The 13,378-nt window shown below is 42.3% G+C and overlaps 1 protein-coding gene across 5 annotated transcripts in view; it reads right to left on the minus strand.

Annotated features, from left to right (window-relative positions):
• The window catches only part of CDK5RAP2 (CDK5 regulatory subunit associated protein 2), a 102,243-nt gene extending 89,444 nt beyond the window's left edge, over positions 1 to 12,799 (minus strand). For all 5 annotated transcript variants that reach the window (XM_032797926.2, XM_032797925.2, XM_032797927.2 and 2 more), the window contains exons 1-5: positions 12,607 to 12,799; positions 11,454 to 11,521; positions 8,082 to 8,149; positions 2,862 to 2,972; positions 1,590 to 1,666 (exon numbers count right to left, since the gene is read on the minus strand). In XM_032797926.2, the coding sequence (XP_032653817.1) occupies positions 1,590 to 1,666; positions 2,862 to 2,972; positions 8,082 to 8,149; positions 11,454 to 11,521; positions 12,607 to 12,659 (377 nt within the window). In that variant the 5' untranslated portion in view covers positions 12,660 to 12,799. The remainder of the gene's footprint in view (positions 1 to 1,589; positions 1,667 to 2,861; positions 2,973 to 8,081; positions 8,150 to 11,453; positions 11,522 to 12,606) is intronic.
• Positions 12,800 to 13,378: the final 579 nt, after the last annotated feature.

Below are 13,378 nucleotides of genomic sequence, written 5' to 3' on the forward strand. Positions count from 1 at the left end.
GAATCTTTCCTGTTTTTATATAGGTGACAGACACTGTACTAGCATGATCAGATTACGGCTGCACAGTATGACGCACTTAAAGCATGGGCACGCAGATTATATAGGCAGAGGGATTCCAATATACCTGCATGTTCTGTATGCTACTTAACGGATTAAATATAAATGTCTACATTTATAGAAATATGATTGGGGCATTGTCTCTGCTTGATGTAAAGCAATGAGAGTTCTCCACACAAGTCTTGTCACAGTTCATAAGAGCCATTTATCATTTCTTTGATTATTTACATAAATGTGATACTCTCTTGATGCTTTTAAAACTTCAAAAATTATCTCAAGCCTCTGGCAATGTTAAATTTCTACAGAAAGCAGTATTACAACAGAAAATAAACTAGTTGAAGGGTACACATATATATAAATCCCTACCCAATTCTCTTTTCCCTAGTTTTGAATGCTTTTTAAAAAAAAGACTCAGGACTTTGTTGGTGTTTCTTATGTAATGAAGTGGCAATCCTACCTTTATTGTGCTTTACCTATTTTTCCCTCAATTCAGCTTCCTATCATGAGCTTCAGTAGTGCATGCTTCCCTACGCTGACCAGCAATATGCCTTGACAACAATCTGGAGGGACCATATTTAAGGGTAATTGGGCAATTCAGTGTTCGGGGCCCCATTAGAAACTTGGCCTCTCTCAGGCTGCCAACAAGAAGACTCATTAGTGACAATTTGATACTTTGTGAGGTGAACTACACAGAGACCTAAATTCAGTGAAGATATGCCACTTAGCAACTGTTAGATAGTAACAGCTTTCAGTCACTACCAACCTAGATTGGTTATCAACCAGGCACCTGGAGGTGAAGGGTTTTATATCCAATTACCAGTCCTCCCAAGCCATCCAATTTTTCTACAATACACATCTCTTCCAGCTTATACATAGATACAATAACATTCACAATGAAGAATCTGAACAACATACTGATAAAGTCAGAATCAAGTTAAATATTCACTGGATAATACCAACTGGAAGAGCTTATTCTAATCAAATGCACTAGCAACCCAGTTTTTAAAAAATAAATTAATAATAAATAATATTAAATGTGCATATTTTTTAGATTTTTGAAGAACGGGAAGTGGCATGTTTCACTTTCAGTCAGTATTGAACTAACGTCCCGCCACTGCTGACAATGACACTTCAGGTACCATCTTTTGGATGAGATATCAAAACAGATGCCCTGAGGACAAGTGACCATTAAGTTCTGAGGACATCTTCATCTTTTACAAGTGTTGGGATGTTACGCCAGTCTCAAAATTTTGGCAATTACATTCTATCTACCTGAAAATACCCCTGGAGGTTCAATTTGATATGATATTCTTCACTGCCTATTCTAACTATGTAATGGTCCTTTGTGCTTTTAAACAATCATTGTATTTCACTCCAGAGATAGGTGAAGCAATTTCTAAACATGAGTTTGCAAAATCCTCAGGGATCCTCATGTACGAAGGTACCAAGAAGACTCATTATATACATGGCAAGTTCTTGGCAGTCCTAAGTTCTAGAAAGGTTGCAGACCCTTAGAGAGAGAACATACTTACGAGGCTTTGATGAGCAGTTTTTCCCTCTCCTGCAGGTCACGTTTCAGACTTTCTACCTCAACCTTCAGCTCAATATTCTACAACACAAAGTTAAATGACAAAATGCCACACAAGCCAATGCAATGCAAAGTTAACCCTGCACATTGATTACATTTTCCTGTAATAGGCAATAACAAATTCAAAAACAAATTAGGTGCAGAGTATGATGGAAATAGGAAATTACTTCCAATTTTTAGCCTTCAAAAGAGTCTTTATTTTACAAGACTTGAAAATAGTCTCAAAAGTCACTAAAGCTTCTTAAAAATCATAATATTAAAACACCACAGTATATATGTCACACAACAACATTAAAGACTATTTTCCTTTACCACATTTACAAGAAAATTTGTCATTTTTTAAAAACAGATCAACAGTTACCTTGAGTTCTTCACAGCCATACAAGCGGTTTTGCCTACACAAGATATTTAGGGTATGTCTATACTACAAACCTAAGTCAACCAATATTACATTAACTTATAAGCCACCGCATGTCCACACTACCCTCGCTGGTGCGTTTCCTCACCAAGAGCACTTCCACTGACCTAAGAGGTTCTGAGGAGGCTGCCTCCTCTGACCTGCCCACTCCCCAGAGGGAGCAGGGGTAGGAGAGAAACTGCCCAGGGCTTCTCACCCGCTTTCCCCCACAACCCCGGCTCCCAGCTGGGAGCAGTGTCCCAAGCCACTTCGGCTTCTCAGCCCAGCTCCTAGCTGGGAGCAGGGTCTCAAACCGCCCAACTCTCCAGGGAAGCAGGGGCTTTCTTGTCACTTTGACATCTTCTGTAAGTACCACAGCAGGAAAAATAACTAACATTCAGAAGAAGTAAGTATGACATTCAGGAGGTGTAGGTAGCAGACTTGACCTTTCATTTTCTTCCTGCTATGACTGGTCTGGGAGATTACATTGTGAACACTAACCATCAGTGATATAACTGAATGAGAAGATTCCAATAATCACAAGAACAAGGTATTTAAATTAAGATTTCTGAGGAGAATGATGCTCTGATTTATTGTTTTAATAATTTAATTAGTCATTAGCTAGTACTGAAAAATTGAAGTTAATCTTTCATATTGTATAAAGGTCATTTTAATCCCTTTATTATTGCATATAATTAGACTGAAGTGAAAAGAACTGGCAATACTGAAATTTCCAACAAAGGATGAACATCAATTTTTCAGACAGTAGAAATTGTTTGGAAAGATACACAGTTACTTGCAACAATTTTAAATACCTACAATTTTGTAGATGTCTTCAATTGGACCATCAAATTTCTGCTGCATTCGCTCCTCCAGAAAATATATACGAAGCTTTAGGTTGAAGTTTTCTTTTTTCAGGTCAGTTATTTGCTGTTTAAGAAGAGAAATAAACTATGCCACGTTTCACAAGTAAAATTGATATTATATTTGTTTTAGTTCCTCACAGTGCAAAAGGCAAATAAAAAGTAATAAAGATCACAAATTAACAGACCATGAAGATATGAGATGTTAAAAAAAAAGTCCCTACTTAAAAAGTTATCCAACAATAGAAATGGACACAGTCCTCTTGACACCATCCTAGTCAAAAGTAATAAATTAATATTCTGAAAGTACACTAGAATTATGGGACCATATCACACGCGCACTGCCCCCAAACTATCCTCCCTTAGGCTACTTCTGACATTCTAAAGCTCTGAATAGCTTTCAGATCAGCTGCTTCACCCCTTACATCGATCCAAAGAGAGAAAAAGAGACCACCATCTTTTCCCTCTTCTCCATTATGTGGAATTCCTCTTGCCTATCGACACCCCCCGCAAAAAACCACACTGGGGCAAGATCCAGAATAGGTAATACATGTGCTACTAATTTGGGACTGGATAAGGGCCAGTATCTTGAGGCTAGAAACACCTGCTTTCTGCTTACCCACGGACAGCTAGGAATCTGTTCCACCCACATCACTTCTAATGCTGCAGCACCCCACAAGGCCATGAGACACTGGCCCTTAGGAGAAAAAACAGCTATAAGACTGGGGTTTTTTTTAAATACAACATAATTTAGCATGACATTTTACAGACCAGAAGGGAATGCCCCTGCCCCCAAAGAGCTTACAAATCAAGTATTAAAGCCAGGCTGGCTTTACAGACAAAAGAATTTTAAAAAATTAGGTTTAAAAAAAATATCTTTGTAGTAGTTATTTTCCTATAAAAAGGAAACTTGAACAAAATATATGAAAGTGTGGAGTATAAAGGTTTTATTGTAAACGCTTGGAATGTCTCTACATCAATCTTGAGGCAAAGCAACGAGTAAGTCTTGTCATCCCAATTGAATGCAATTAACGCTTTATCCTACAGAGTCACGTACTTTACAGTGCAACTGTTAGCGTTTTAATACCCTGCGTGTATTTATACAAGTCGTCTTGTACCTGTGTCCTTTAACAATTGTGACTTAACTTTCCCAATTTGAAGAAGGCATATTAGTTAATGATTTCATTAAAGAGAAAGTCTCCTTTTAAATTTTTTAAGAGACCAAGCATGAAACATTTATTCAAATAAAACAAGTGCCTCCTGCCACCTGCTTTCTGGAGAAAGAAACTGAATATGTAACTGAGCAACTAATAAAATATTTATATAGGCTTCTCTAGAATGACAGTGTTGTGCAGCTTGTAAAAATTATTAACAATACAATTTCTGAAAAGATGATTGGCCTGTAAAAGTTAGAGTTTTTTCCTCAAAAATAATTAACTCTGAGCCCAAAAATGCAATCTCTTCCTCTAGGCTGAGTCGTTCTTGCTCACTGAGTAACCTCATCATTACTTTCACAAGTAAGGACCACGCAAGGGAGCTTGGGTTTTCAGGACTGGGCCAAAAGTCTGCACACACTGCTGCAATATGAGGAAGGTTATCTACTTTATCAGACTTTGGAAGTCTTCACTCCACGGTACTAAAAAGCAAAATGAATGATCACGAAGAGTGATAGAGCCAAAGCTTGTCTACACACCAATTTGTTGTGTTGTTGCATCAATTTAGTTAGACCAATGCAAATCTGTGGGAATACACAAACCAATTTAAGCATTCGCACACAAGGTTGCAATGATTTAATTAAACTGCTGCAACATCACACTTTAGTTAAACCAACGCAACTTTGTGTTAAGTCCAAGCCCTAGAGCAGTGGTCCCCAAACTTTTTACCTTGCTCCCCACGCTCCTGTCTACACCCCTCCGAGCCAGAACTGGGAACGGGGACACGGATGGGGATAAAGGGATCAAGGCTGAGGCCACAACTGTGACTGGGGCCGGAGCCAGGGCCTCAGCCAGGAGCCAAGCCAAGCAGCCAGGGCCAGGAGTGGAGCTGGTGGGTGATGCTCCCTCCCCAGCCCTGTGGGGGCTGGACTGGGCTCCAGCTGTGCCCTCCCCCAAACTTTCCTCAGTGCCCCCTTAGGGGGCGTGCCCCACAGTTTGGGGACTTCAGCCTTAGAGCATACGAAGATACTGCAACCCTCTTTTGCAGCAATCTCAGAAGTCAAGAATTTCTCATATAAGCGATGGCTGTAGAATTGGGCCCTGAGGGACCAAACCTGCTCACTTTACTCAAGCAAGTAGTCCCACTGAGTTCAGTTTGACTATATATATGAATCGTACAAACAGTATTTATCACTTAATTCTTTAAACTGCCAGCAGATTATTCCAGGTTGCCATTATTTTAAATAGCTCGGCCAATAAAGACACTGAAGTTAAAAACATATGAACGTTAAGTTATGTTAGTGAAACTTTTTTCTAGTCCTACGTTCATCACATCTGCAGCACAGAGCGGAGCTAGGGCAATATTGACGGTTTTGGAAAATCCCATCCTAAGTGCAAACAACAATTAAAATGCAACAATAAATGAAGAACTTAAAAACACAAATGCCAAACAAACTCAGAGCAAAGGTAATTCAGTCATACCCAGACTTTTCAGATCACACCATGCAGTTAAAATGACAGCTCAATACAGCCACAATGTAAAATGTGAGCAAGTTAACACAGCTGTAGGAATTTTAACTCTGAGTCTCCAGTTTTAACTTATTTTTCTTTAAAATTTCCTTATTTCAAAATGTAAACAAAAGGAAATAAACCCAACAGGTTTCTTCTGAGAAACTGACTCTGTGATTCAAGTACAATCTATACAGCCAGGTGCCATACGACAGCATCAGTAGGGAAAATAGCACTTGTCCTTTTCAATTTAACTGCAATTCCACTTTTGCGTAAAGCCACTTTTATGCAAAATGACATCTGTCACCACAGGCTGTGGTTTCACTGCACAGTAACAGTTCCTGCCAGCAGAGACCATTTTCCAACAACAAAACTGTAGTTAAATGGTTGAGAAGAAAAACAAAACAAAAAAAACCAGTCCTTAGCCACGTAACCAGACATTCCTCCTTTCCGCTTACCAGCGCAAAGTAAATGGGGAAAGGACACAGTTAAATGAGTGAAAGGAAAAAGACTTTTTAACTGCATTTCCAGTTGCACACAAAAGCAAGCTTGGTGCAAAAATTCCTTCTGCTGCAAAGAAACCAGACCATACGAGCACTTAAATTCCTATTTTTATGCATGTTCAAACTTCAGACTCTACACCCTAATTCCTCAGGGCTCAGAACATCCTGTGTGCCTGCACAAAGAGGGAAACTTCTGTGCATGAATCTCCCCACTGCCCACGCAGGGGTCAACTGTCTCCTCTGCTCTGTTCTTCCTCTCTCATACAGGTCAGGGACATCACTCACATGGAGAGCAGCATACCATCCCCCTCACATGTCCTGTAGAGAATCCACTGAAAGGGTAATGCAGCCTCAGGATGCATGCACTGCAGACAGTAACTTTTCTTCACAGCCGCTCTACATGGAAAGCGGCAACATCAAGCATTATCTGTAGCTTTGCCTAAACTAGGATTTAAAGGTATGATGAGATCACACTTCCAAATCATAGTCTAGACAAGGTCTGCAGCTGCCAGAGAACTGGGAGTTGAGAAAAGACCCCTATGAAGGGAATACCTGCAGCCAGCATGGAGGGCCATGCAGATTGCCCTAGCCTCTAGCAGAACCCAACATCCATGAGGACAACCTTGAGAATTTGAGGGTTCTGAACCATAGGGAGGAAGGAAGGATGGAAATCCTGTGCCTGTTCTGTAGGGAGGAGAAAACAGCCCATCCCTTTTTTCCTCACATGGAACAATCTGGGACAGACTCCACAATGGGAATCTCATGGAGTTTCCCCAACTCTCCAACAGCAGTTTTCCTTGGAAATGGACAATCTGAATCTTTAAAGTTACCAAGCCACCCCAAAGTGATTATTCCTCACTGGGTAGTCACATGCTATGTTTAAAATATTGAGCTGATCTGAACGCAAAAAACAGTAACAGTTGTTTTAAGCAGGTTATTCCTACCCCATTTAATATTTGATGGCTCAAAAAAAAAGTCAGACAGACAAGGAGTTTGTAACAGCTTTCGTCAAAGCTTTCCAGAACAATTCATGTCTGGACTGACATCAAGCCTGTGAAGGGCCCAAGCCTGAGAAAGGTACAAGAAGCTGAAAGAAGGATTTAGAATGGAGATAAACACTCAGCCATAACAATGCTACAAAATGCAAACAATGCTAAATTTTTAATCAGTTACACATTTTAAAATCATATGCCCTAAAAAGTAATTAAGTCTTATCTTTTGAATACCAGAAAGATCCTACAACATATGATGGTTTAGTTATGTTACAACCATTTAGAGATCAGAAATTGGCAGCTTTATTAAAGATTGCTAAATAATTTATTCAGTTGAAATCCCTCACATTTGGGAAAGTGGAAACCCCTCACCCCCCACATTTTCACAAAAATGTTCATGTCCAGCGAGCTCCAGTAACAAGTTTTCCAAAACGAATCTGACAACAATACAATTCTGTTCCACATATTCTATCAGTTAACATGACATTGCCTGTTAAGTAAAAAAGGCATTTCCTTATTTGTGTTACAAACATCTTTGGCTAGGAAATCTGACGGCAGAAGGTATTGATAGAGCACTCAGCCATTAAAAAAATTAAGCTGTCCCTAAATCAACACACATTCAGTACTTCTTTGAAATATGAGGCTGCCACTGATTCCTTTTAAATACAATTATGAAGTCAGACAAATGCCACACATTGCATAGGAAAGATATGTACTAATACTATTCTTTAGGAGGCGTTTTGAACACCAAGCCGTGCCCACTCTTATTCAGCAACTCAGATGGGAAGTTTGCTAGCCCTAACGCCAGGATTTTGCTTCAATCTTGAAAGTTACAGTTCAAAAGTGGTGTTAATCATGGACTTCAACAGAGTTATGCTAATAGACACCAACTGAGGTCTTAGCCCAGAGTCTGCACGCATTTATTTATGGATCCCCATGAAGTTATTGTACATCTCTGTCTTGTCAGTAATCAGTTCCGCAACGCGGTCACTAAATTTTACATTACAAATTTACTTACATTTTCATAATCCTTCATGGTCCGAGCTCTGGTTGGTGAAATTGCATCTTCCGCCACATCCAGTAACGCTAGACGTTTGAGAAGACAATTAAAATAGATCCAAATACCGAAGGATGCAAAGGTATAATTTTATTTGGAAGAGGTAAAACGCTTATTTTAATATCAGAATGTATTAAAAGCATTAAACACAATTGTCATTTCATGTCCCCTTTTTACATCATGGACTAAACAAGTTGTGACAAAAAACAAGAAAATCCAGACAAAAAGGTACCATAAGCATCACTGTATAAAAGTGTTGAGCACCAGCAACGTCCATTTAAATCAATGGAAGTTGAAGGTGCTCGTGACTGCACAGCACTGTCCCACACAAGACCAAGACTTGCATACATGGAAGATGTCGCAAAGAAATATTAACTACTTCTCTGTGTATATGGATTATAAATAATGAAAATGTTCTCTCCCATGTACTCATTCTGCAAGTACATTCTCATGTACTCTCATTTATCAAGGAATGCAAATATGGCACTAAGGCTGCTGTTAACATATGCAAACTTTAAAAAGAATGGGAAAAGAGGTTCTATACAAAAGATTCCAAGAAGCCAAATAATACACAAAATGTAACATTTTATATTCTCTCTCTCTCGCTGAGGTACCAAGGTCACAGTTGTCACAATTTAGAGGAAATATTGAAATAAGTACTTTCAGAGTTATCAAGTAATTCTATATACTCTAAACACCCTTTCAATATTCCCAAGAATGCCAACCAGAAGTCTTCAAAATGTGGAAGATTTGATTAGCCTGATGAGATACATAGTTCATAGAGAACCTACAGTAACAGGATCACAGCCATACTGCAATGTAGGTATATTTCTTATAACTGCTTGCTTTCATATTCAGTCTTCTTCCAGAGAAGGTATATGTAAATTGCTTTCATTATTGCATGGCAGAAGTTAGTTGAAATTCAGTCTACAATATATTTGGCTAAATACATAAAAGAATAGTGGGCAGAACAACATTCAAAATACAAGGCCAAAAACTGGCTCCCAGGACACAAAAAAATTGCTATAATTGTGCATTATTAGTTTTCATAGAATCACAGAACTAGAAGGAACTTCGAGAGGTTATCTAGTACAGTCGCCTGGCAGGGGACTTGTGGCAGGACTAATTATCTAGACCACTCCTGACAGGTGTTTGTCTAATCTGCTCTTAAAAGTCTCCAATGATGGAGATTCCACAACCTCCCTAGGCAATTTATTCCAGTGCTTAACTACCCTGGCAGTTAGGACGTTTTTCCTAATCTCCAACCTAAACCTCCCTTGCTGTAATTTAAGCCGATTGCTTCTTGTCTTATCCTCAGAGATTAAGAAAAACAATTTTTCTTTCTCCTCCTTGTAATAACCTTTTATATACTTGAAAACTGGATTCATGCCCCCTCTCAGTCTTCTCTTTTCCAGACGAAACAAACCCAATTTTTTCAATCTTCCCTCATAGGTCATGTTTTCTAGACCTTTAGTCATTTTTCTATGAGCTCTTTTCAACTTGTCCACATCCTCCTTGAAATGTGGCACCCAGAACTAGACACAATACTCCAACTGAGGCCTAATCGGCCTGGAGCAGAAGAATTACTTCTCATGTCTTGCTTACAACACTCCTGCTAACCCATCCTGGAATGATGTTCGCTTTTTTGCAACAGTGTAACATTGTTGACTCATTTTTAGCTCGTGGTCCACTATGACCCCCAGATCCCTTTCTGCAGTGCTCCTTCCTAGGCAGTCATTTCCCATTTTGTATGTGTGCAACTGATTGTTCCTTCCTAAATGGAGTACTTTGCATTTGTCCTTATTGAATTTCATCCTATTTATTTCAGACCATTTCTCCGGTTTGTCCAGATCATTTTGAATTTTAATCCTAAACTCTAAAGCACTTGCAACCTCTCCCAGTGTGGTATCGTCCACAAACTTTATAAGTGTACTCTGTATGCCGTTATCTAAATCATTGATGAAGATATTGAACAGAACCGGACCCAGAACTGATCCCTGTGGGACCCCACTGGTTATGCCCTTCCAGCATGACTGTGAGCCACTGATAACTACTCTCTGGAAACGGTTTCCCCAACTAGTTTTGCACCCACCACTCCATCTCGGTTGCATTTCCCTAGGATTTATGAGAAGATCATGCAAGATAGTATCAAAAGCGTTACTAACATCAAGATATACCACATCTACCACTTCCCTCCTATCCACAAGGCTTGTTACTCTGTCAAAGAAAGCTATCAGGTTGGTTTGACATGATTTGTTTGAGAGAAATCCATGCTGACTGTTACTTATCTTCTAGATGTTTGCAAATTGAGTGCTTAATTGTTTGCTCCATTATCTTTCCGGGTACAGAAGTTAAGCTGACTGATCTGTAAATTCCTGGGTTGTCCCTATTTCCCTTTGTATAGATGGGCACTATATTTGCCCTTTTCCAGTCTTCTGGAATCTCTCCCGTCTTCCATGACTTCTCAAAGATCATCATCTATGTTACTTCAAAATATATATTTCAGGCTGTATTTTCTCCCAAACCTGCAGTAAGATGAACACACAGCCACCACACCATAAAGCAAAATATGCTGAATTACTATCTCCGCTCAATACAATTCAGTAATACCTGATGGTAATACTTTTTAAAAAAACATATGTATAAGGAATCTGCAGTGCATAACTGGACTATAGCTGGACAGTCTGGCGAGAGACTTTCATGTGATATCCCTAAAACAAAGCACTAAGTGAACAACCATCATCTTCTCAGATGATTAGTACAAGAAGTTCTGAATCAGAAAGCTGCTAAATGTCTTGCAGGATCAGGACTTTAACAACAACAGAAACTTAATATGTTGGTATCTTGGACTAACACCAGTTTCTGCAGCAATAGCTTGAATTTATACAGTTTGTTGATTTTATTAAAGGAACATTCAAAAATCATATGTTGCAAATATAAAGATTTATTTGCCTCTGTTATTAACATCTATTAAAAGTGAATAGGACTTTCATGGTAACTTTTCACTATTTATGTCCTTTGTTAACTTTTGACATTTCTACCAGCTGGGTAATTAATTCAGTTTCACTTTGTAATCAGTTTCACTTTCAGCTTTTCAGGGCTGCAATATCTGGATTGCAAATGCTGTGGGAAAGATTAATGATTTGGAAAAATAAGCGGTTATCACAGGAACATTACAGAAATGTTTCTATTGGTCTTCAGTGCTGTAAGAACAAGTTAAGTCCCTGCAAATAAAATTTTTATCTTTAAAACCTAATTTTGCAGTCTCCTAAAATTAACATTAACCTGTGCTTGATCCCTTCCTTTTCACCATCACATGTTAGCTGCCCTTACCTCCACTAATTCCCAGGCCAATGTGAGGTTCATCTCTGGAGACATCTGCCAGTCTGGAAATATTGACACTAGGAGTGAGACAGGAGGCAAATGCAGTGAGGAAAGTTTAGAAACCCCACAAAAAGTCCCTCCTCCGTAAATATTTCCAGCATCAGTCCCCCACACAGTATGTGACAGATACCGACAGGGAGGCGAGGGATCCAGGTAGCACCCTAGAACCCCTTCCCCAATATCAGACCCGACAAGATATCAGCCTCCCCATGTGTCGAACCCACGGGAGGGAGGAATATAAACAGCATCCCTGCCCCAGGGTGAGACCCAAGCAACAGCAACGTCCACCAACCTCGCACTTGCGGGATGGGGGGCTTCAATGGCGAGAACCTCTGCGCCCGTTACAGAGCCAGTCCAGGGAACGGGGGTAATCCCGAGCGCCCCTGCCCCCCCGTATCAGAGCCAGCCCATGAAAGGGGGGGTAATCCCGAGCGTCCCAGCCCCCCCGTATCACAGCCAGCCCAGGGAAGGGGGGGGGGGTAATCCCGAGCGTCCCAGCCCCCACGTATCACAGCCAGCCCATGGAAGGGGGGGTAATCCCGAGCGCCCCTGCCCCCCCGTATCAGAGCCAGCCCATGGAAGGGGGGGTAATCCCGAGCGTCCCTGCCCCCCCGTATCAGAGCCAGCCCATGGAAGGGGGGGTAATCCCGAGCGTCCCTGCCCCCCCGTATCAGAGCCAGCCCATGGAAGGGGGGGTAATCCCGAGCGTCCCTGCCCCCCCGTATCAGAGCCAGCCCAGGGAAGGGGGGGGGTAATCCCGAGCGTCCCAGCCCCCCCGTATCACAGCCAGCCCAGGGAAGGGGGGGGGGTAATCCCGAGCGTCCCAGCCCCCACGTATCACAGCCAGCCCAGGGAAGGGGGGGTAATCCCGAGCGTCCCTGCCCCCCCGTATCACAGCCAGCCCAGGGAAGGGGGGGGGGGGTAATCCCGAGCGCCCCTGCCCCACATGCCAGACCCGAGAGGGATTAATCCAGAGCGCACCTGCCTCCCCCGGGAGGTGGGGGCGTGAATCCCGAGCGGCCCTGCCCACGCCAGACCCGGGGTGGCCCCCACCACCCGCAAATCAAACGGTCCCAGGCTGCCTGCCCCGCTCCGCTCCTACCTGCCGCTAAACTCCACGGGCAGGGTGAGGTCCTCCCCCGGCAGCGAGTCCATGGCGGCGCCGAGCCCTGCAGGGACCCTCCAGCGGCGGCGACTCCGGTTGTTATTGTCCGAGTTTGGCGGCTTCGTTGGAATTCAAACGGCCGCAGCCGCTTCCGCCATCTTGTATACCCGACTGTGAAGCCGCTGAGGCCGACCTGGAAGGGCACAGGCGGCAGGCACGATAGAAATCTATGGGGGCGCCGCCATCTTTTCTGAGGGCACAGGCTGGGTTTGTGTGGTTAAACGCCATCTTGACTGAGGGCAGACCCTGCGGTGACCACGGGCAGCCGCGTTGAGGACTAAGAACAAAGGAGGTAGTGAATGCTGGCAGTCGCCATCTTGAGTAAGGGCAAAAGAAGGGGCCCTATGAGCAGCCGCCACACTTAACGGAAGAGCGAGGGAGGGTGTGACCAGGCGCCATCTTTAGTCAGGGCATGAAGGTGCGCATTAGGGTCGCTATCTTTAGCCAGGGCACAGTTGAAGTAGGAGGTACAGTATAGTGTGGAAATGGTTAGGATCGCACGGTGTGTCAGACACCGTACAGCCCTCTTAGCTCACTAAGATACTAGAGCCACCTCTGGGCTGGAGAGCAGCCCCCAAGGAGCATGCAGGGCTTTGCACCACAGTGGAGAGAGAGGGCTACCTCCACCCTTACATAGCTGGCCCTGCAGTTGGTAATGGCCCACATGAAGCACAGGACTTGCGGCCTGCTTCTCAGAGCTGTTGAGCCC

The sequence above is a fragment of the Chelonoidis abingdonii genome, chromosome 24 (assembly GCF_003597395.2).
Source record: "Chelonoidis abingdonii isolate Lonesome George chromosome 24, CheloAbing_2.0, whole genome shotgun sequence".
In the NCBI taxonomy this organism is placed as follows: Eukaryota; Metazoa; Chordata; order Testudines; family Testudinidae; genus Chelonoidis; species Chelonoidis abingdonii.